Raw genomic sequence first — 25164 nt, forward strand, 5'->3', positions numbered from 1 at the left:
GCTTTGGTGAAGCAAATATCCAATATTTGACTAACAGATTTAAAAAAAGCAATTTTAAATCTTTCGGTGTAGTTTGTGACAACAGTTACAACAGTTAACCTAATCTAACTACCGTAATTAATATAAGCGATTACAAAAAATAATTGATAATCGGTAATTAAATAAAAATATTGATTAATTATCGATCCCTCATTATAGGTAAAAGGATCTACAAGCTCACATGCACGACAACATTTGAGTTTGTCGAGATTTTTTCAGACACCATTATGTGACAAAGTATACAAATAAATCACTCTGGATTAAGAGCGTCTGCTAAATGCCTAAATTGTAAATTATGCTTAATTGATTCGTTGGTATATAAAAATGGTAAAAAAATAAATAATAAACTGTGCTTCTTGATTATTCAGTTAATCAAAAAAGAAATCGATAGAATAATCACTAAGAAAAAAAAGTTGAAGCTGTTACTAAATACTGACTGTTTTTGGATGACACAGCTATTTAATAGCCATGCACTTCCAACCACCATGCAGCCAGTTACCACACCATAGATAACTATCTCACTCTTGTACAGTGCTAAATGCCGCCTCCAACATTGTAATGCACACCGACTGGCCTCCGCCAGACGATGCAAACGACCGCTAAAAGCCAGAGGGGGGAGTTGGGGGCCAAAATGCAAAATTGATGGAAATGACATTAGATTCAGCTTGCGTTCCTCACTGTGTAAATTATGCCTGTGATGCCCCAAAATGGACTCTCTAACCCAACTGTTGGCTCCAATTTGCTTGGCCATACCTCACGGTGGCCTGTCTGCCCTTCCCCTATCCCTTTAATCCAATCAGTGCTGCACTGGATGTTATTTATTTGTTTATTTATTTATTTACAAGGGATGTAACTGATTCTTATCAGGGTAGAAGTGGTCCCTCCTTCCTGGTGAAACGGTGACTAACGTCCAGCCATCGATCCGTTGGTTTGCCTGTGGTGGCGGGTGATGCTTCTGGTGATAGACGTGTGTGTGTGTGTGTGTGTGTGTGTGTGTGTGTGTGTGTGTGTGTGTGTGTGTGTGTGATACAGCACAATAGTTGTTATAGTTGGTTGTTGCATTTTGAAAATATGAGAGAATGTGGTGTAATATTAATTCATTCTGAGAACAGCATGGTAACTCGATCAGGCCACAGCAGTGTTGATCAGAGACCACTGCCCTAATTATGAGTTGAACTTGTTGGAAATCCTTGACAATGCCCCTTTTCATGAAGCATTATGCCCAAAACACATTATCTTTTGCCTATATACTGTACTGTAACTTTATATCAATTCCTTACCATTTTGGAAATACTGTAGGCCTATGACATTAAGCAAAGTGATAGTGAAGTGACTACAATTGTAATTGTAATTGTCTGTGAAAGGTGCTCTATAAATAAACGTTACTTACTTAATTACTTACAATAAATTAATGACTGCAAAATGTGTTTATCATTCTAGTATAAGCCATCTTTGTGCAAAGAACCGTTGGATGTTATAAAGATAAGAGATTACAGTATATGTCGGTGAGAGTGGGTCTGTCATTGGATTTATTATACCTTCTGTCAAAGAAATGTAGGTACAACGGCCTATTAGTTTCATTTATTTATTTATTTAACTCATCTGACTATGTTTTTGATTCTTTGCAAAATAACTAGAGTAATTTCAGCAAATGTAGCACTAGGTGGCGGTAGAGTATTAGCTTGTGAGGCCTGAGGAACATAGCTGATGAAACAGCAAGGCTATTTTGAGATGTTTGTTCCATGTGCCAGAATGGTACCTCCCAGTCCTGGCAGAGTAGTTCAGGAGGAATGGATTGTGTGGCCCTGGTTTTTCCCTAATGGGACTTATCGAGGGTAGCTACTGGGACGTAAGTCGGGACTTGATCACTCCCGGCTGGGTCACCTGAGTGAGGGGTATGATGTTGCGAGACCCGAAACCCCGATGACCTTGGGATATCACTGAGGATACGTCCCAGGTGCATCCATTTATGTATGTATTTTGTTATAGGATTGTTTTACATTGAATGAAGTCCATTGCAATTGCTCAACATACAATTGAAAACTTGAACCACAAACATTCAGAGTAAAAATGCACATTGAGTAATGAGTTGGATGTTTTTGTTGTTGTTGTTTTGTTTTTGCACAGTAATGGTGCTTTGAGATGGGGAGTAATATCCTTATTTAGTATCATTGCAGAATTGCATTCATCTTTCAGTGTTCTACTAAAACAGATCATCCTCATGACGTTATAGGTTAATATAATAATAATTGTCTTGTTAAATATCACTCAGTATTGTGGGTTCACATTATTTCAGTAAAAATATTTTTCAACTCATACACTCTAACTTATTGTTTAATTTGTATGTACGCTGCCTACTTTATATGATAATGATTGAACACATAACTCAAAATCTTTGGGTGGTGATATATATTCTTCAAGGTTTACAAATAACTCTTTAAATGCGCATAATACATTAAACATTTTCAGAGAGCGAAATAAATATATTGCACATTAAAATAATCAAAAAACAACCTCATTAGAAGATGTCATATTTAGATTACAAATGACATACAAAGTAAAACAAAAATGCATGAAAGCCAATTATTTTCAGTGGGAAAAAATCATGATGTGCGTAACATTGTCGTTGATGATGAAGTGTTTTGCATTTACATTTACGCAAATTCCATATATTATAATTGTACAATGAAAACAATAGCTGGCATACCAGGCTTAGATTTCCTATGGTAAAGAAAACATCTTCTCTGTGTCTTGTTTGTTTGATGGCTTTGGTGAGTTAAAATTAAAATCTGCTTGCATTCAAATTATATGCAAGGGGTCATAGAAAATGTAGCATCCCGTGTTCAATCATCAGTTTGTACTGTAACAAACCTAAACAGTCACAGCAAGTCAAACTGCAACATTGACACAATACTGTTCTTACATCTGTGTTCATGTGGAATAGCACTATGTTGGCATTTCATCATCTGTTATACAATGTTGTTTTCCCACCGCATCTCCCAACCCATGCCATCACAGTTCTCATTGCCCACCTTACTACCTACTGTCAAACAGACACAGTTGGTGCCTTTATTTTTATATATTTTTAAACAAATGAAGTTAATGTAATTCTTTGGACTGAATAAAAAGGGAACCCCGCTTACTGGCATAATAACAATAGTTCAATGCTCACAGATTTCAAAATGCAGGTACTGCTAATCAACTATTAAAAAAGCAACATTGCACACAATACTTTTTTATTAGTATACTGTATTAAAAAAATGAGCTGCCTTAATATGTGTTTTTCCTACTGTCCAGTAAATTTCCACTATCAGTATTCAAATTGTAATGCACCTGGACCCTTTAGTCTTTAGTGGGAGGCTTATAGGACCAGTGCAACGACCTGCTCTTCTCTTTTCTCCCGTGCTCTAAATGAGGCACCAGAGAGTAATTATTTAACAGGTGTGCTGTTGGTGCACAGCATCAGCCAGCCATACAGTAGATTTGTGTGCTAACACAGGCCATAGAGACTGATAGCGGGTTTGTCATCGATACGGCAAAACAAGAATAATCTGCTTGCTTTTCTAGGCGGATTTGAGAGGGGTTTTAAAACTACAAGACCCTATAAATTCTCTCAATTTCCCTTCAAACCAGTGAAAATAGTTAATGTGCTCAGCTACAACAATTTCACACCAGCACTGGGAATACTGCAATGATGCCAAGAATGGCTATATTTTCCGGTAGTTTCAGTTTATAATTATATATTTACAAACTGAATAAACTGAAATGTGACCATTTTCCAGCTAAATGTATATTTGCCAGTGGTGCAAAAAACCTAAAACCCTGTTTTAAGGTATTGTTATCTCAAAGTTTCCCCAACGTATTTGTCTACTGCGGGGTGGCATGCGTCCTATGATTTGGCACTCTATAGTGAGGATTTCCAATGAGTACATGTAACACTTGCATCTTTGTACATTGCATTCTATTATACACTTATCAAAAATTTCAACAGAACTTTTGGTTTCATTTTGCACTGTACAGTACACATGTCGGGCTTCAAAGAAAAGGGAGAGATGACTGCTCACCCTCCACAGTATATGTTTTAAAACCTCTGCAATATGGTTTTCACTTGTTCGTCCACTGTTATTGGACATAAAATGCACATATTTGTCCATGGGATCCTTTGTCCAGACTATAAGTTGAGGTGAGAGGATGCTTTCCAAAATGAGTGGTTTTGCCTAGTGATGGCAGAACGACGCAACACTTGTTCCACAACATTGGCTTCCCTAGCTCTTTAGAGGCTGAGCTGAAACCATATAGTCTGTAGTCACTGTTCAATCGCTGTTGTGTTTAGAGTCACAAAGTTTGCTCTATCAAATGAGGCTCAGCAAATGCCTCCGGAGGCAATAACCAATAATTTATTCAGCCCACCTTTGTAGCCAGGGCCAAAGTCCAATATTTTGTTTTGCATTTAGTTTAGTTTTTTACTCCCACTGACATCTTGATATGTTTTTTTTTCTTCTTTTTCTTTTCTTTTTTTTTACAAAATCACTGGTGTTTACACATTGCCATGGTCTTCATAGCTAGCAACCACTGGACCTGGTTTCAGCAGGTCCTGAGAGAATCACAATCCCTCTCTCTGATATAGCTGGTAGCATGCCACAGCCTCTCCAGATTGTTAAAGTCACCTCGGTTGTCATGGGTGAAGTATTTACAAAGACCACGAAAGAAAACATGAAAGTGATAATGACTCAGGGTGGCAGAATTTACGATGCTGTCTTTGTACTGGGAATGACCACTGGATTGAGGGTTCAACCAGATATGCAGCCTGTCTGTAACCCAGGATGAAAATCATACGAAAGGGGTCATAACAGTGGAAGAGTGACGTAGTCCCTGGATGGCGGCGTATGGGCCCTGCTGGAAGTAGTGGTGGTAACGAGGCATGTGGAAGGAAGGGAAGGAGGGCCCACTGCCCTGCATAGTACCCAGCGCGGTGGGCGTCAGGGGCATGCCCAGGCGGCTGTAGGGGGGCAGAGATCCCTGGATGGGGTGGGGCAGAGAGGTGGTGCCACCCATGGCTGAGAGGGACTGGGGATGCTGGAAGCCAGGGAATCCAGATGTGGTGGTCACCCAGGAGCTCAGGGAGAGGTTGTCTGAGGCAGTGAACGCTGAGCCTGCATGGGGGGTAACAGAGGATGAATTAGTGTGTGTGTGTGTGTGTGTGTGTGTGTGTGTGTGTGTGTGTGTGTGTGTGTGTGTGTGTGTGTGTGTGTGTGTGTGTGTGTGTGTGTGTGTGTGTGTGTGTGTGTGTGTGTGTGTGTGTGTGTGTGTGCGTGCGTTTAAACATGCTATGCATTATCTTTTTTAAAGAGGTTTCATGTGAATACAGTACATCAATGTGTGACAGGCCCATACCCCTGGCGAGTGCCGAATGTCCATCTTCTCCTAGGTTATCGTCATCTCCTGCGTACGTACGGATTGGCGACCGTGCGTACGAGTGCTTGTGGATCAAACTCTCAACACTTTCCCTGCAGCAAAAGCCAAACAGACACCCAAAATATATCTCTGCTTTCATTTAAGATTTTCATTTTAATACATTTATGCTAAGCTATATTTATATTGATGAGTAGACATTTGCCAATGCTAAACCATTTTTTGAGGGGCTCCTATGTGCAGCAGCTTTGAGGGTGCGTGTAAACACAAACTTTGTCCTAACACAAACATGAAATGCCATTGATAATGAATGGCCAGTTTTACGTCATTGTCCCAACACAAACATTAAATGCCATTGATAATGAATGGCCAGTTTTGAGTGTGTCGCTACACAACACAAACACAAACATTGAAGACGAAGGTGAGGACACAAATTCTAATTGGCCGGAATGAGGTGATGTATGATGATAAGAGCGCCCCTCACTTCACACAGTGTGATGTTTATACTATTATTTGTATATGCCCTGTAGATTGCATAGATGTTTTTGTATGCACTCTTCTGAAAAACACATTAGCTCATTTGAGTCTTGTCAGACAGGCCTTTAAACACAGTGACAGAAATTGTGGGGGAGGCTATGTGTGTGGTTGGACAGAGAGGAGGCAAGGAGTGGTCTGCATCATAAGAGCCATGCGTCCACATTAGCCCCCCCTCCCACCAATTAGGTTAGGAAAGTGCAATATCTGTCAGCGAAGCAGTACAAATGTGTGTGTTTTTATCAGCGCTGGGCCTGTCTGGTACAGAGGCCACCCCAATCCCTACAATGCAGGGCAGGAGGGATGGGGGAGATGAGGGCGGGGCAAGCTGGTTTCAATCAGTCACCACAGCCAATTGAATTACACTGTGTTTTAGTGCAGTGGCCGACTCCAGACTAATGTGATTTCTGTAGCTCCCTGTAGATCAATTGATCAGATCTAATTCACAGCCCTCAAAAAGAGAATGGCACAGAGGGAGGGAGACAGAGAGAAAGGAGTTTTTTGTCTGGTTCTGTTGTGGCAGTCTTTGACTTTGGGTGTTTGATTGAGGGGAATGGGCTGATGGTTTGATTCTGTCAGGTGATTTTGGCAGCATAGTGCAGGAATCAGGAATTACGAGAAGTGGTTTTTCTTCCCAAGGACATAAAATATTTTCGATTGCTCCTTTGAGTATGGCGTGTGGGTGTGTGTGAGCGAGCGTGCGTGCATGCATGGGTTGCATGCATTGCACCAATGCATGCATATGTGTAATCAATAATGTGTATATAGTGTACGTATGTGTGGGGAAAGTCTTGAAAACTGCATGGTGAGCATTGGTGACTGATCCACCATGTCTCTCTCAACACCTCCCATGTGGACACATAAACACACATAGCGAAATCTGCGCAACAAACTCTTAAACCTAATGAATAGCTTTTATCAGTCAGTGCAAACCAACTCATCACTCCCATTTGTTCAGTGTTATATCTTATCAGAGGTTCTGGGGACAGAAATGAACAAACAGTGGAGAACCAAGAATTCCCTGTACCTCTCCATGTCTGTCAGCCGCGAGGAGTCCCGGAAGCCTTTGGCGAACGGGTTACTGTCGATCTTCAGCTTGGTTATCTGGAAAACACATAGGCCCCATACACTGATTTACACATCATTTTTCTTCTCTCTCTCTCTCTCTCTCTCTCTCTCTCTCTCACTCTCTTTGTCTTTAAACCTCTGTTTTTGTTTTTGTTTTCTTTAATCTGATTATCTTAATCTGGTCTTAATCTGGAGAATGTACAGTTTTTCGGCACACCAAGGAGGTCAGCTTTAACGTGTCTGGCTCAAAAGGTCATTCTATTTAACGTATACATTTGTGTTTACACTTTTGCTCCGATCTCACAAGTGGCTCTATAAGATCTGCGCTTACTAAATGCCTAAATTGTAAATTCATATGCATGTAATGTATGTTAATACGGCCGAAAGTTGCTGAATAATTTCAAAAGTACATATGTACATATATGTATGTATGTACAAAATGTATTTAAAAACAACAACTTTCTGTTTCTCACTTTGAGGTCATTTGAGAAGGTTTGTTGATTTCATCTCTCTTCAAGCCTTTAGTGGTGAACACTTTTTAAAGTTACTCACCAGCTGGTTCTGATATGCTGTGACTGCAGTGAAGACTGTCTCAGTGAAGACAAAGGTGCGAAACTCTTCAGATTTCAAGTTGAGCAGGGAGGCAGTGTGGTCCTTCTTCTTAATGATGTGGCAACGTGGTTGGTACTTGTGCATGGAGTTGAGAATGATCTGGTTGGAGAATAATGACTAGAATAATGACTATCAGAATCAGTATTGTCTTCAGGAATACAAATATTGAAAGATATTCACCAATGGTGTCTGTCTAGTCATATTGTCAATGCAGAGTTTCAAGGCACAGACAGATACAGTACAAGAACAATGTAGATGGATTATAAAGTAGAGTTAGAGACAGAGAGACACAAGTGAAGATTGAATAATAAGGATATATGCCTTATAAATAATATAGTAATCAGTTTGATGGATGCTTTTATCCATCCAATATAGTATGAGTGATGCTGCATCAAGGTTAGATACTGATTATACTTTCACTAAAATCAATTCAAAATGTAAAATTAGACTGCTACTTCTTGGTTCTTTCGGCATGCAAAGGATTAGGAGAGGAGGAGTATCCTTTTAATGAGTCATTTGTTATTTTGACCAAGTTAAATGAGTAATTACTACAATAATTATAGCACATTGTTGGAGGTGGTCTCTCTAAATTGCTGCACCGCCTGCATCTTTGATGTAGTTCGGTAATTATTCTGTAATTTGTGGATTGTTGCTTAAACAATAAGTGACTCCGGTTTGCAAGGATTTTTTATTTTTATTTTTTAACTAAATCCAGTCCGATCAGAACATTCCGAGTGGAACCAATCCAATGTGGGCACCCATTTTAGAAGAAAATCTAATTAAATTATATACAATTTTAATATTTTAAAATAAAAAATATAAATATGCTGCAAATTATGCTTTTCACTAGAATGGTTCCTCTTTTTGTATTGTTCACCTATTTCATAGATGAAATTATTCAGACATCCCGCAAATGCCTCCGTCAGCCACATAGCTGAATTACTGTCAAACAGATAAAGAAGACATGGTTTTCATCCGAGCGAACAGAGGAGGTGAATGTCTTGCTGTGATGCTGTGAATCAGAAAATATGTGGGGGGAAGTGAGAGAGAATAAAATAATTATAGAGAATGGAATAAGTGCCTTACTGAAAGAGAGAGGAAAAAACAGAGAGGAGAGGAGTGGGGGGAAAAACAGGCAGAGCTAGCTGGCATGGCTGGACACAAGAAGAGTGGCAGAGTGGGAGGAGTATAGATGGAGAGAGAGAAGAGTGTGAAAAGATAAACATGTTAACACTACAGCATCGCTGTACGTGTAAGACATTCACCCTCTGCCGCTCTCTCTGATGAAGACCATGGCTCTGTTTATCTGTTTGACAGTAGGCTAATAATTCAGCTATGCATGGTTGTCATGGACGTCACATAATAGTAAAGTCTGTGTTGTGTTCTATAGTTACTCCTATATTTTACCGCTCGCTCCGGAAAATAATTGACGGCCCTTTTTTTGTTTCCCTCTATGGGAAGTTAGCGAGTCTGAATGAGTGAAGCATTTGTGTATATACACTAGACTGTGATTGTCATAAACAGTGCTCCAGCCAAGAATTCAGCCCTGACCTCAGTGTCTTGTGGCACTGTAGAGAGACGCAGTGTCTTCATAGAATAAATCTAACCTTCATATTGTATAATAAATGCATTACAATTATTAGTTTATTTATTTATATAGAATTTGTGCGATAACAGCCAGGACAAGTAGAGACTGGCAAGTTGAATGTTACTGTAGAGAGAGATGACAACTCGTCAAAACTCTGGAATCAAGATGGGGACTTTGTGCTATACATGCACTAACAACCGTTTATGTATACTAGGAATCATGCCCTATTTGTTTTATATTTAGTCAGATGTGCCGGTCTATAAGATGCTATATAGCGACTCTGTGTAAATTCATGATTCAAATAAAGGCTGTCTGTGAACACTATAGTGAACACTGTACTTTATCCATGAGATACAGTCAAAGATTTTCTCTGACTCAGAGGCAGCATATAGGAAGTTAATATAGGAATAAATGAAGGCATTACTGTGTCCTACAGATGAAAGTAAATGTTATTTTCTATCAAAACAATGTTATCATGGATTGTTGCTCTGCTCTAGACAAGAAGTCTTGCTTTTCTCAGTCACTTCTGTCTGTGTTTTCTGACTCATGAAGGCTCCTTTGTTATACCTTTCGCACTTTTCACAATTTGTTATTATTAACAAATTATTATTATTCAATTGCTTTATTATTATTATTATAAAAAATAATGCAAAACATATTTAAATCAATGTGTTGTGAGAATTATATTCAGAAATAGGGAAATTAATTGTTTTTTGGGGGTTGTAAAGACTTGAAAACAAAGATTTGGCTACTGGACTGAGATTTATTGTTTGTTGTCACATACATTTCCAGGAAAAATAAGAGAATAATAGACCTATTCATGTTTTTCCACAAATGTGATTCAATATAGTTAACATAACACTATTAACACTATACAATAAAGGTTCATCATTAATTTATACTATTGTGCAAACTAGTGTCACCTGCTGAAAATTTAAATTTAAATTATGATTTAATGAATATGTTGTCCCTTGAAAGTCAGAGGGGGTTAAGACTGACTCAAGAAAAAATGTTGCAAATGACTTTATTATTTTATATGGTTTATAGTATACCTTTGTTTTGTATCACGGATACAATGTTGATCTGTTATGATTTTACTTATTTATTTTTTAGCTTAATGTAATGCTTAAATACAGAGGATGCAGCTTTTTTTAAAGTGCAATTTAAAATGTGTTTAGATGTAAACACATTTATTTTGAATTATCAGGAAGTTATTTTCCAGTCAAATATAAACGTGACATGTATCAAACCAGGAAAATGTAAAATATATGTAAATATAATATGTAAAATATATGAAAATGTAAAGTAAATATAATATGTAAAATATATGAAAATGTAAAGTATATATATATATAATTTGTATTATAGGCTATTTATTGACAATCCATGGTTTAATTTAAATTTGTATTGATATCTTCATTAAATAAGGCTATTTCGTTCTAAACAATGGCAGATTCCATTGTCATTTGAAACTGAAAAAAATCAGAGAAACAAAAGGGGCAAAGGCAGGACATTTTTGAAAAGTATTCGATGTAATTTGTACATTTCCTAAATATTACCCAATGAATGGATTCATTTACAGTGACAGGATATTACAGAGCAAATTGCTCTTAGTCAAATCGTTTAGGAAAGGGATATATAAATATATAATATAATATATAAAATTGTGTCACAAATATCTTGCAGTCTGACAACATGACTATCCAAAGTAGTATTTTCTCTGTTGTATTGTTGCGCAGCATAGGCCTATATACTCATAAATTATGAGTCATAACTTCATCGGAATAACCATGAGCAGCAGCAGACCAAACTAAAGGCGATCCATTACAAAATGTAGCCCAAATATTGCTGTGATTGTTGCCGTATGGCTACAGAAAATCAGAAACTTACATGTCCATGTTGGTCCAGTTCGTTGTTCGTGAGTTTGACTTTCTCGAATGACACCATTTGTTTTAGGAGCTGTTCTCCCGTAAATGGCGAGTCGGGGTGCACATATAATCTGGGAATAAGAAAATAATTTAATTAAATAATGTATAGTTAGGCCTGCACTGTAGGCCTATATGCTATAGCCTACTGTATGCACTCTTCTACTCCCCAAAGAGTGCACACAATCAACTAACCCTGCAACTATTGTAGGCTATTAGTGCGCGTATAGCGCTGAACTTGTGTAATGTTTGCTATCAAAGACGTTCTGCCTGATTTACACACAAGTAGGCTATACATTAATACTTTCACATGCACCACATTGTTTAGACGCTCAAATGAAGCGTGTTGATGTGACGTGGGTATTATGGAACATTGTTGCCCACCTTGCAGGGAGAGGTGGGTCGGCTTTCCCCGCCACCAGCCACGATGACCTGTGGTACGCATAGCGGTACCGTTTGTTGTCGACCGGAACGATGTCCATCAGAACGATATATTTGGCGTCCGGGTCCACCCCGGAGAATGACACGCGGATGGTGGGGAACATTCTTCTGTTGGAATTAAGGGAGGACAGGACAGACGCTTAACAAAATGATTCCGGCCACCGATCTCCCTTACAGAGAAATATTTATAGGCTATATATAAACTCGGGGAAAGTAAAACAAAAGATTATGCTGTAGGCATGCAGGCGTGTTTTGAGCCCACATTCCTTTTCCCCAGCATGAATCGTTATCGTTCTCGAATTATAGTCCATATAGCCTAAACCCACGCGTCTTTTTATTTTTACTTGAAGTTGTATATTTTGTGTTTCTTTTCTTGTATATGCTTGTAACTTTATAATATTCAGCATGCATGCGTGTGTGTGTTAATATAGGCGATATCTGAAGATACCCACTAGTGAGAAAGAATTGTAGAAACTAAAAAGAAAAAAGTCGATGAGGTTCACCTGGTTCAGTATAGGCTAGGAGGCTATACAACCAATGACGAGTCACGACCAATTAGCTACTTTGGTTAATCATCACATTGCATTCAAACAGGAGATAAATGTTTCATATATAAGTAGCCTATATATATATATATTGTGTCTGACTATTGTTGTAGCCTATATTTTATTTGTATTTATCACTATTATATTAAATCATACACCCACACCCAATTAGCATCATCATTTATGGTGGTGGGAGAATGTTTACCTTCCAGACTTGGTAATGATCATCTCAGTGCCGAGATCATGGAACTTGTCCCAGAGTTCCTTGGTCTCGAGGGTGCAGGAGATCTTGGCCATTTCCTCGCTAGGGACGCTGGGAGTGGTGGGAATGAGCGGCTCCGTGCACACTGTGGGCGCGCTCCCGCTGAAGTCTCCCCCGTGTCCGTCCAAGGATGACAGCTCACCCAGACCCTGGCTGCACGCAGAGGACTTCTCTACAAATTGCTCTTCAGAGATGCAAAAACATAACAGCTATTTGTTTTCATGTATAGTTGTGATGACTGATGTGAATAAGAGAAGCTGTACGGAAATGTTGCCTATTTCTTGTGACAATTTCCTTAATAACATTATTATTATTATTATCAATGTTATTATTATTTCTGTCAGCCTATATATCTATTGAATTCATATAGGCCTGTGAGGCCATCGTTTAAAGAAAATGAACATCATTGAAGTTTGATAATTTGGCTAATAATATAATAAGACTAATATAGAATAATATAATGAGACTAATAATAAAATAAAATAAAAGGCATTATAGCTTAAATAATAGGAAAATAATGTGTGCAGTTTAAATACAATAAATGACATGACATCATGTTGAAAAGACTATATAATCTGATTGTACAAATAAAATGCAACTTGTATAGCATATATGTGTGTATGGCTTTGTCTAGAATTTAAAATAACTACCTGACCCAATCAATTTTAAATAAAAAAAGGATATGGAAGACATATAGTGAACATGTCAGCATTAGGCTATAGTCTTATAGTCTACATTTGATTTCATTTAATGTCAAGTTATAGATATTCTGAAGGCAAAATGCACCACCATAGTCAGTGATTTTAGGAATGTTTTTTTTTTTTTTTTGATTTTTCGTTTTGAAAGTTTAGGAAAGTTTAGTGATGAAAGATGATCGCCTAGATCTGACTTTATTGTCTTGCACAGGCTCATCGGATAGCCCAACATATAGGATATAGCTCTTAAATAAATAGCCTAATATATTGTGGCATATTGAGGAATTTATAGAAAGCTATTATTTAAAATATAGCCTATCTAAACTCTTAACTTAATTGAGTTGCGCAGTTTTGACCGCTGCATGGCCTAAAAAAAATTACCGAGAGGTTTGATGGTGTTTTCCTCCGTCTCCTTCTCCTTGGGTTTCCCACTTGACATGAGAGCGGCTATAGAAAATGCATTTGCCCGAGATGAGAGCTGCGGTTTCGGCGAGGAAGTGTACTCCATGATGGGGATAGGATAACTGAAAATGATCTTCTTCCAAAAGCTTGAACAGCTCGCTTCGTCTCTCGCGTCCCCGGCTAAAAACCTTGCGCAATTTCTTTCCCTCGACCTCGGATACTGTTAGGCTAAATGGTCAGATTTATTTATAACGTTGGTCTCCTTTCTTCTGCTTGTCTGTTGCATCATTAGAAGACTGGCTTCATCGCGTTCTTCCTGCATGCGCTTCCAGCTCTCCAGCCAAATGGTCATTGGGAACATTGAATCTTCGCCCTCCTCTTAATTCCAGTCCCCCTCCATCGCTATCGCGCACAACCAATCGCTACGTCGGCATCGACGTCATGATTTCCACTGTCCCACAGACGGAATAGTAACTCTTGATAGCTGAAGAACCAATTAACTTCTTTTCCGTCTCCAACCACACATTGCCGAAAAACCCGATAGGCGCAACGCGATAGATAGCTCTATATATATCGATCGATTTTTCTCAATTTCTCAAAACAACGTTGTCCATACTAGACCTGTTCGTGCACTTGTCGCAAACAGGTGATTATGATGAAATGACAAGTGACATATTGCAAATCACGCGATGACATTATTGAACACAAGAGATGCTCATGCAGCAATGTATATTTTGTGTCAAATGTCGACAGAAAAGTCCCGGTATAACTCTGAGACTGTCTATACATTTTTAGACTTAAATGAAGTGAACGCTAATGTTACTGTATAAATAGTAATATATATATATATATATATATTAGAGCCTATATAAAACTCTGTCTGTAAGTTACACGCACGCAGCGCAGGCCTGCAGCCTATATCAGCTTGTTGAACGGCATTCTCCAAGACGTCAGGTGATGCTGCAGCTCATGCACTTGTGTAAGAATATTGTTGGCCTGGTTATCGCTGTATTCAGAGACTGTGCCACAGACACACACTGGAGCCTTATTGAGTGCAAGGGGCAGCAGTCCTGGGTTAATCCCCTCTATGACACACACCAGTGAGCCCCTAATCTGTGCCTTCTCCCCCTCCGCTTTCACTAAATAACAGGAACCACATGCCCAGACCAGGGTTTATGCACGAGCCACAACTTTGCTTGTTAAACATTTTTTATAATTTGTGCGTGTATAATTATAACTATAACGAAGTATACGGCTATACAACAACAACAAGAACAATTCTGTTGATTATTATTATTATCATCATCAACATTGTTGTTTATTATTATTATTATTAGGCTATATTATAGTCTATCAGCAATGCTGCATGAGATTCGTGACATATGCAATAGGCTACCGTGGCGTAAGAAATGCACGTGCCTAACCTTTACCGTCTTTAGACTGATTTTATATCAAAGCAAACTTTAAAGAATGGAATGAACAAGAACTCCCTTTTAACTTGATAGGGACTGAAATCCTGTCTAGACGTCACATCAGGCCATGTCTTCTGAGCGCGCATTATCCAACTGTTTTTTCCTCACTAAGGGCTGCAGTGCGCACAGTGCACATGCATGCAGCACACAGTTGCACACACGCGCGGCGCGACAAACATTTACTCACATATAGGTGACATAATAAGCCGATCTCAGAACTGAGTAAAGCAACCCTGCTATTATAGTTATTGAATAATCCTGATTGAATAACTGATCCCATAGCCGACAGCCGACACACTGAAATATATATATTTTTTTCCCTAGAAATATCTTATTGTTTGACTAGTCTGTATATGTTAGCAAAATAGGCCTATACGACCAGGCTACGTGCATCATGGTATTAAATATCCTGTTATTATAACATGACCTCAGATCTTATATAAGGCTATATTTTGGTCATCTTCTCGTTGCCCTTCTTCAACCCATGTCCTTCTGATCCTTAAGGTGTTGGATTTTGTTGCACTTAATTGTCGCACTATAGCATATCGGCCATGCAGGCCTATATAGCATATATTGCCTGCGTTTGGAAACCGCTGACGCGTGACTTTTCTGTGAGGCTGGAGTGGATCTGCTCTCATCCTCAATGTCACTCACTCTCCTGTAGAGATGGTGCTTACATAAACACAAGCCCGGAGATCCACGGGCCACTAAACCCATTAGGCGACTCCCGAATGCAAATCCGATGCTGCAGATATTTAATAAGGGACCTGTGCTGGCAAATTAGATTACCTTGCAATTGCCAGTGGATAATGTGCTAAAAGCTTTCCCACTTAGCGTAACTCCTTACCGAATATTATTCACACTTTGGGGGCCGGTGTACTGGCGGCCAAAAGCCACCCCTTAAAGAAACAGCCATATAGCCTAGGACTATATAGAATAACCTCAAATAATGGGAATGATTGACAGATTGATTTGTCTTCACATCCAAATGACTGCGAAAACTGTAAATCGCCCGCCAGACCGAAAAGCCCCTTTTCAGGTTAGTAGGCTATAAATGTAAAGAATATTTATGAGCCGAATTCCGCGGCCAGATTAGTTGTGATTGGACCCGTGGCCTTTTAAAGCTGATTTGGAAACATCTCAAGGTCCACTAGGTTAGTGCATACTTTTTCATGTCAAGGACCCCCAAATTACACTAATTATAGCTCGCGGACCCCCATTTGAAGAGATATGCCAGGGACCCCCATTGTAGCAGTGATTCTCAACCCGTTTAATTTCAAGGACCCCCAGTTTGACATGATTTAGACTATCAGTGCCCCATATAATGGCATTTCTATCTCTGGGACCCCATTGTACAAATGGAACCATGTGGACCCGTCAGGGTGCGTTTGGTTCCATTTGTACACTCTGAGTTACAGACCCATAAGGGTCCATTTGGTTCCTATAATTATCATTTAGCTGGGGACCCCCTGAAACTCTCTTAAGGACCCCTATTGGATCCCGGACCCCACTTTGGGAACCACTGCACCTGCAGGTGTTCTCTAGCGGCGCCTATAGTGAATTTAAATCAAATGACAGACCGGTGCCTCTTACGCTTTGTTTAGCAATTATATTATCCTATATCACTGTTTATTAATAATAATTACTAAAATGGTGGTGGTGCATGATGATAATAACAATATTCTACTATATAGGCCTATTAATAATATAGAATTATATTCATACTAATAATAGGCTATATGAATATATTCATGCATCCATAGGCCTACATCAAACCTATAACAAATGTGTATTTGCATTTTAAATAGTGGAACTAGGGCAGGCATGAATTGGAAAAAGTGCATTCACCATCATTTTCTTTAATCACAGACGGATTTAATTGCTATATGAGGCCTATATTTAGCCTACAAATATAGCCTATTTGGCTTTGACTCCTTTATCACCCGACTGCTCATCCCATTTGCTGTTGCAAAGCTCTCCCTGCAACACATCTCTATATTTTCTGTGCAAGATATAACAAGATATAGGTGATAGCCCATTCTGTTAGCCCACAAACCACACCACTCAGGGGTATGACGATGAAACGATCTTAACAATTAGTTTTCGTCGGATAAATGGACACAGCGCGAAAGGTCAGCAACAAACGACAACCAATTCCCAGCAGAGTGGAATTTGAGGAAAAATAATCGCCACTTGATTGAATTGCATCCCGGGACGTTTTGGACCACAATAATGAAATGGCTGTTGTTGTGACCGACACCCGACCCGACACATTCACCTCCCTGGCAATATTTTACTAGATTAAAGAGCAGACAGCAGGGGCGACTATTTGCCTACAGGGAGACATTTAATCCAAGTGTCTGTTTTTGTCAATGTAAATCCCCATTATCGCAGGTGCTGCTGCATTACATCTCAATATTCGCATGTAGGCTGTAGAGGGTTGAAGGGGCCAAAGAGGAATACGAGACGACACCGTTTAATGTGTAGGCTAATAGGCTATAAGTTGAATCGTTTTATTTGAAAACAAGCTTTTGAAATTATGATAGCAGGCGGAGCTATAGTTTTATATATATATATATATATATATATATATAGATAGCATAAAGGCATATACAGACATGGGACAATTATCTAAGCTAATTTGAATTTTGAAGAATATAGCACTTTCACTGTTCGTGGCCGCAATTAAGATGAATGACAGATCGTTTGATTTTGAATTAATGAGTAGCCCGCTATATGAAATGCATGGGAAAACGTTAGATTAGAATTAATCCCTGCATACAATTATTTATTGGTAAAACATGGATATATTGATCCATGTCTTACCACATATAGTTTACCATTTTAAGGCTGAGAAACATCTTTGATATAGAAACTGTCTGTATTACCAATACCAAACCAGTTATTTAAAACAAATGGATGTTTTAATAGATATTTTCCCCCCAAGGTGGAGATTGGTGGCATGCATCTCAGGATTATGGACCATGCCACCAGTACATTTGTAGGATATATAGGATTGAAGAATAAATATTGGAATCAGACCACCACACCAGCCCACATAAACCCATATCTCATTCACACTTACACATTACACTAAAGGATTAATGGAAATAAGCTCTTCAGCTTTATTTTTTGTGTTTATTGTGCACATCATATGTGTTCATGAAATGCCTATATTGTCAACACAAAACATCAATTAATAGCCTACCTCAATCAATCAAAGTTCCATATTTAAATATATATTTTCAAAAGAGATTTAATTTGCCTGGAAGGGCTCGGGAAACAATTTTTGTCCTTTCAGGTTTAAAAATGGTGATAAAGTCCATGATGAATATTGTAATAAAGCGAATGCCTATAGCAGTCTGAAAACTAAACTGGAAGCTGGAACATTAAACCAAAATCATGTCTCTCTCTATTCATAGTTTTATTTATTCTCCATGAAAGTTATTTCTAAACAACTTTCCAGAACCGAAATCTTCAAAAACACACTGGCAGCAATAATTCTTTAGTTGACATAACATTAACAGATATTTAGAAACTTTAATTTCGACTCTCACTTTGGCAGAGTTTATTTTCTTTGTCATCCAGCAGAACAATCTGGAAGAGACTCACTCACATGGCTACTGCTAAGCACTGCAATGAGTCAACCCACAGCAGCATTCAACACATGCACACACACACGCACACACTCAAAGCAGCACCCCAGCACATCTTCCTCCTCACCAGAGCCTGTGGCATGCAGCAGTTGGGTGGTTGCCTCGGTTCATATGACTAATTAGAACAGCTTCATGCTGCGTTGTTTCTTTTGAAGCTGATTCCTGGTGCTAATTGCCACGTCCGTCCCGGGGCACAGTCAGGTTAAGTTCAAATACAAGGCAGTCTCTCCCACATGTTCTCACTCCAAAGTCAAAGACAAATCAAGTCAAAGTTATATATAATACTTTTACCAAACACGTCTGGAAAAGGGGCATCAAGGAGAAAAAAACTAAAGGAAAAAATATCACAAGGAACAAGCACAGCATGCACATGCCATCACTTGCCAATTCCTGTGATGTGAGAGTCAGAATTATGTCCTCTGTGTTTTCAAGTTTCTCTTCTATATGGCAAAAATACCTTAACATTGCTGGATTGGATCGCAGCTGGGAATGTGAAATTTTAAAAGTGAAGGTTTTTCTTGGCATTGAGAAGGATACCATCTCTGAACATGAAAGGGCAGACTCTTTTCTGCTCACTGACCCCCACCCCCAGGCTCTACATCACTTTGGGACACTCAGCTGGTCAAACAAATGTTACATCTTTAAATGGGAATGTTTGACTTTGCCGTGCTGCTGAATAATAGATGACCATGGTAAGAAGAGGATTAATGCCACATCTACAGGCACTCCAGAGTGTGTCATAAGTGTTCAAGTCGGGAGGCAAGGAGTGTGACAGACACCCAGCAAGGAGAAACACAGGACTGTTACACCCTAATCCTTTTTGCAGCATCACACGGTCAGTGGGACTTTTTCGCAGTAGGGGCGTGGTGCTAAAAGCCAACAGTGGGATGCAGGTTTTAGATATAGCAGCAGCCCTCCTCCTTGGTTTAACATGCCTTTAAGGAGGAGTGCTGTAATTGTCTAGTGGTTTTTCAAACCAGATCGACCCAGGTTCCCCCATGGGGAGGGGGGCAGACTGCGAAGATTCACATCACCAAATATGGGTGAGGTGGGAGCCAGTCATCTCCACATGTTAGACTGTGGACTTCACCTTTCAGTAGTTTGACCTCCGCTTCAGAACTCCACACTTCACCTCCACAGATTTTCACTTTGGCTATATAAAAGCCTGTGTTAAAATGGGATTTGGACTGGAGACTCACCCTAAAATCTGGAGTGTTAATTTAACTCAGAGCACAACATTTTTTTACTCTCTCAAGGTTAGGGTTAAATGAAGCATGCATGAGGACCAGAGATATAGGTCGATGATACATCTTACTGGATGTCTCTTTACATGGGTTGACTGCCACATACTGTATGCTTAATGAGCAAGGCAAAGAAAACAATAAAAAGACATAAACAACGTAATAAATCATTCACAAATAAATAAAGAAACAATAACAGAAACCCAAAGCTTACTCAAATAATTCATATTGGTACACTCTGTAAGTGTACCAAGATGTATTTCTGTACTTCAATATATTTAGATTTTTATGGAATATTGTACATTGGTTAAAATATACCCGTGTTTAGTGATGGTGTGACAAAAGGGATGTTTAGTGTTCTAATCTAGGGTTAAGACCAGCATGCCTCAACCATCAAGGAAAGACTATAGGCTAAATCAGTTCAGGTGTGTCTAAGTCCTGCCCACCAAGGACTGTAGGCAGATTTTCTACGGTGTGATTCCAAATAAACATAACATATATATATATATATATATAGGGCAGAGGAACGATAAAATAAAAATAAAGTAGATGGAAAACTTGACACAATGCTCTTCCAACATTAGACATCTAAGATGGTATGGTACTGTATGTGAAAAAAAAACGTATTATCCAAACAATCAATTTGAGATAGTGAAAGCCTCTCCACAAATAAAATGTAAAAATCCATATAAATACTTTTGGAACTGTTGATCTAGTCATGATTGAAATGACAAAATCACTATTTTCCAACAGGGTCTATCAGCACATTTAAATACATAAACATTTGATATGTAGACAGAGACAAGTTTGAAAGGATGCAGATTATTAGATGTGTGTATTTGAGTAAACCTAAGTATGTGTACAGTATGTAGACGAGTGTGTGTAAGTGTGTGTCTACATATGTGTGTGTGACGTGTGTGCGTGCGTGCGTGTGTGTGTGTGTGTGTGTGTGTGTGTGTGTGTGTGTGTGTGTGCGTGCGTGCGTGCGTGCGTATGCGTGCGACGTGCGTACGTGTGCATGCGTACATACGCGTGCATGTGTGCGTGTGTGTCTCAGAGGGAGTGGGTACACTGTAAACCCTGAGTGTAAATCTAACTCAGAGAGTGTCAGTGTACAAATGGACCTATTCTATTTGTACACTTTCTGAGTTCAATTAAAGCTCAATATTTTACAGTGCTGGGTTATGAAGGCGGCAGCTGAGTGTGGAAGCGCTGGTGAGCAGGGATCCAGGGTGCTAACAGCCAACCCAGTGAGAGGAGCGAAACAAGAGCATGTGCAAAGAGCCCCTATTAGTAGGGCTGACTTCAACCTTTATTCACTTAAAGAGCCCCCCTTCTCACACAACCCTCCCCCAGGGCCTCTCCGTGATCTCTAAGCACAAGTCCTGGTTCTGTGCGCTATAGGACCGAAATGCTCTGCTCTCTGGACCTAATTTATGAAAGATTCTTCTTTCATCGTGTATTGCATGGAAAATACTAAAAACTCACAATACATGAAAAAATGTATCTTTAGTTCAAAATCAAAATCAGCATTTTCCCCCCCGATTCATTGTTTGGTTTTCAAATCATGAAAAGCAGGAGCTCAGATCTGTCAGACAAGATTGTGTTTTTGAGCAAATCCTTTGGAAATAATTGTATATAATATAACCTTGAAAACTGAGAAACAATGTCTCAAAGCAGAGTTGTTCAGGGCTATAGAGTGTGAAATGTCTTGGAGTTGCAGAGTGAACTACATCATGTGGCAATGTGAAAAAGCAAGGCAGCCTGCAAACTATAAGCTCTTATAGGGTTTTCGTCTCATGGCGTACTGTAAATTCCCCGTGGTCTTGGATAGGCTGAGAGGCTGCAGAAGTAGGATTAACAGAGCCACTAAAATAACAGTGAGGGAACTGGACAAAAGCCAAACGGCCACAAGAAAACATCTATTGTTGCCTAAAGGTTGTTATTGCTGCGTATTAACAGCACTTAGTAACACCATCACACACATATTCTGCACACACACACACAAACAGTCACTGGTTGCTATTTTTCCTAGGTCCTGTGCGCCTGTTAATAATCTGCATGCATGCAGAGTAAAAAAAAACTCCCACCTCTTACGATATTGACTGGCAGGTCAATTTATAGAGTGATCATGCATCCTGGCAGTGTCCCCATCAATATTATTGATCACTGTGTTTCATCCACATGTTTATCCACTCAGGCAGGTACATAATTGAGGTGGTGTCACTGCACTCTGTGTTTGTGAGCAAGCATGTATGCATATGCATAATGCGTGCGTGTGTGTGTGTGTGTGTGTGTGTGTGTGTGTGTGTGTGTGTGTGTGTGCGTGTACGTGCGTGTGTGTGTGTGTGTGTGTGTAGATGGTGTGTGGATATGTGTGTTTGCATCTCTAACAGGAATGCCTGTGTCGTGAAGGACATAAACATCCATCATCATCCTCTCTCACATCGGCCAGCTGACTTTGCAGTGAGCTGGTGGGGATGTGACCCCAGCTTTCCATATTCACCCCCATTAAATTGCTGCTGTGGGTCATGGTTCAAGCGAGGGATTATGTCCCCTTGCAAGCCAGTGACCCTGTCTGAACCCAGGAGAGTGCTATAGAGCTGTGATTAGAGAATATACGACTATGATGATGACTTGGCTATACTTGGCTATGTATTTGTAGGCTACACATTACCTCAATTCAATACACAAGGCAATTGATCAAATTCAGTTGGAACATTATTAGATCACGTTTCCACCATGCAAAAACTAACATACAGTGGTTCAGCCCAAAATGTATAATGTACATGCAAGGAAGCTAATTGGGTTGCTATTTTCTTCCTTTTTTATTCTTTCACTTATTTTTGCTCTTTCCAAACAGTGCTGGCCACATTTACTTTCATAAACTAGTACAGCTGAAAGGTTAAGAGCACGTTACCCTTATTTTGTCCAGGAAACGTTGCTCCACTAACACAAGCATCGTTCATTTGACAGATTAAAATGCACATTTAGGGACCTATATTCTTGACCGTTTGCAGGGTGAATTGAATACGAGGAAGATGTAAAGGTTAGGAGTGTTGAGGGAGAGGTGTTTTGGGGGGTGGAGGGCAGAGGAAGGCTTCCTCGTGCCTCCAGCCAGGCAGAAAATCTTGGCAAATTAGTTACCGCGACGACGGCCGGTCGGGGAGCTTTCATCCAGCGCGGCAGGGGGCCGGCATGGGATTGGGGCATGTGCACTGTCTCCCCCCCCCCCTCACACACACACACACACGCACACACACACCCACGCACGCACACATGCACACACTCACACACCTTCCCCTAGTCCTTCGCCTCTTTTCCTCTTTCCTTGCGTGGTCACCATCCATTACCGTTACATGGCATTTAGCAGGAGTGCTGGGCTTCGGTGTGGTTGTGGCCCCCATGGTGACCTTTGTGACAGCCTGTTTAGCTGTTAAATGTTTCTCCAGCATTAGCACTCCGGCAAAGGTGTCAAATAAACACCAAGCAGCCGCAAAGTTTCACTGGATTCTCACGTGCATTTTTGTACATGTGCACACATACACGCACGCACGCACGCATAACATAACACAACATAACATATACATGTCATGTAGTCATACATACAGTACAGACAGATAAAGACAGATGCATAGACATGCATGCCCAAACAGAGACAACACACTCCATCACTGCCAGTTTAACCCAGTTTACAGACTATTTCAATCAGAAATAGCAAAAGTCACTGATACAGCATAAATATATCCATAAGTGGGTATACACACGTTGCCCATGCTAGCGCATACACATGTGTACACGCATGAACACACACACGCGCACACACACACACACACACACACACACACACACACACACACACACACACACACACAATCTGTCACCAGAGGAACATACAAGCTGCTAAGATCTTCTAAACTCCCCAGTGGACACACTGCTGCTAAAATCTATGGAACAGTCACTGAACACAGTAACACCTCTGCAGGCTTATCCAACACACATGTACCCCTCAATCTGTCTAATCGCACACTGTCACACATGCCGTCAATCGAATTTGACACAAATAAAAATTGTGTCCATTTTGTCAACCGATCTCTTCCAGCATTTAATGTCTTTTAGACCTGAAGATTCCAAATCAATGGCTACACGGGAATGTTTTATATATTGTAAACACATGAAATTGATTTTTTTCTGAATTCCTCTTGAAGATGTGTCTTTCACACTAAGGCTCCATATGAATATGGAGGTAAAATATAAAGGTTAGTTTATGGAAGAGAGTTTATGCTACTCTCAGTTGTAGGCTATTTTGAATGTATACATACAAAAATGCCATTGGAATTTGAAATACATTTTACAAATAAATTAAGCATATGTTTTACACATGAGTTAAAATTAACAATTGTCACTGATTTATGGAATGGTGCTCATTAGTAGCCTACATGTACATGTACTTACATGTACTTACATGTACATGTACTTACTGTACATGTACATGTACTTACATGTACATGTACTTACATGTAGATGTACTTACCAAAAGGTACTGATCTAGTGCCTTTCATTCACTCAATTTTACAAAGCTGTGGAAATGGATGGAAATATAACAGAAAGATGTTTATGAAAATCAAGGTTTTGTCCTGTCTAAACGTTAGCTTGCAAGTACGCCGTCAATATGTAACTTGGAAAACCGTAGTGATAATTTCATGAAGGGAAATATATATATGTTTTCACAGAGCTAAAGTGTTGATAGCCCTGTTGTTGGTTTGCTGACAATTCCTACTTCCACCTCTCAGAAAAAGGAGGTGTAGAATGATGGAGTGATGATAGATGGATGCGGCTGGAGCCTTCTGTTTCTTTGTGACTTTTGACCCTATCCCTTTCTCCCCGTCTTCAGAGGTCCTGTTGCACAACCATAATTACAATGGATGGGCACAAACGCACGCATGCACGCACACACACACACACACACACACACACACACACACACACACACACACACACACACACACACACACACACACACACACACTTGTTCCAGTGTTATAAAACCACCCATCTGTGTGCTTTCATTTTCAACGAGAAACAAGAACTATTTCAGAATTAATAGGCATTTACACACACGCACCACATGCGCGCACACACACACACACACACACACACACACACACAGAGCACGGTTGGTCCACTGCAGTCCAGCTCATATAGTGTAGGACAGGTCGGAGGGGAGTGTTGTCAGAGGATTAGCTCCCAGACAGACAGGCTGACCCCTGAC

At 39.7% G+C, this 25164-nt stretch overlaps 1 protein-coding gene across 2 annotated transcripts; it reads right to left on the bottom strand.

The window, feature by feature from the left end:
• Nucleotides 1-4869: 4869 nt before the first annotated feature.
• tbx20 (T-box transcription factor 20) lies at nt 4870-13629 on the bottom strand (the record flags this gene model as incomplete). 2 transcript variants are annotated; one of them, XM_083761958.1, is made up of 8 exons in its annotated part: nt 4870-5192; nt 5434-5546; nt 7013-7089; nt 7606-7764; nt 11144-11252; nt 11563-11727; nt 12370-12610; nt 13503-13629. In XM_083761958.1, 8 exons carry the CDS (start codon nt 13627-13629, stop codon nt 4870-4872), a joined length of 1314 nt encoding a protein of 437 aa, XP_083618084.1. The 2 variants fall into 2 exon arrangements, with proteins under 2 accessions (XP_083618084.1, XP_083618083.1); XM_083761957.1 differs by having other exon boundaries at nt 6983-7089.
• Between the last annotated feature and the right edge of the window lie 11535 nt (nt 13630-25164).

This window comes from Protomyctophum parallelum (assembly GCF_964188405.1).
Source record: "Protomyctophum parallelum genome assembly, chromosome: 3".
NCBI lineage: Eukaryota > Metazoa > Chordata > Actinopteri > Myctophiformes > Myctophidae > Protomyctophum > Protomyctophum parallelum.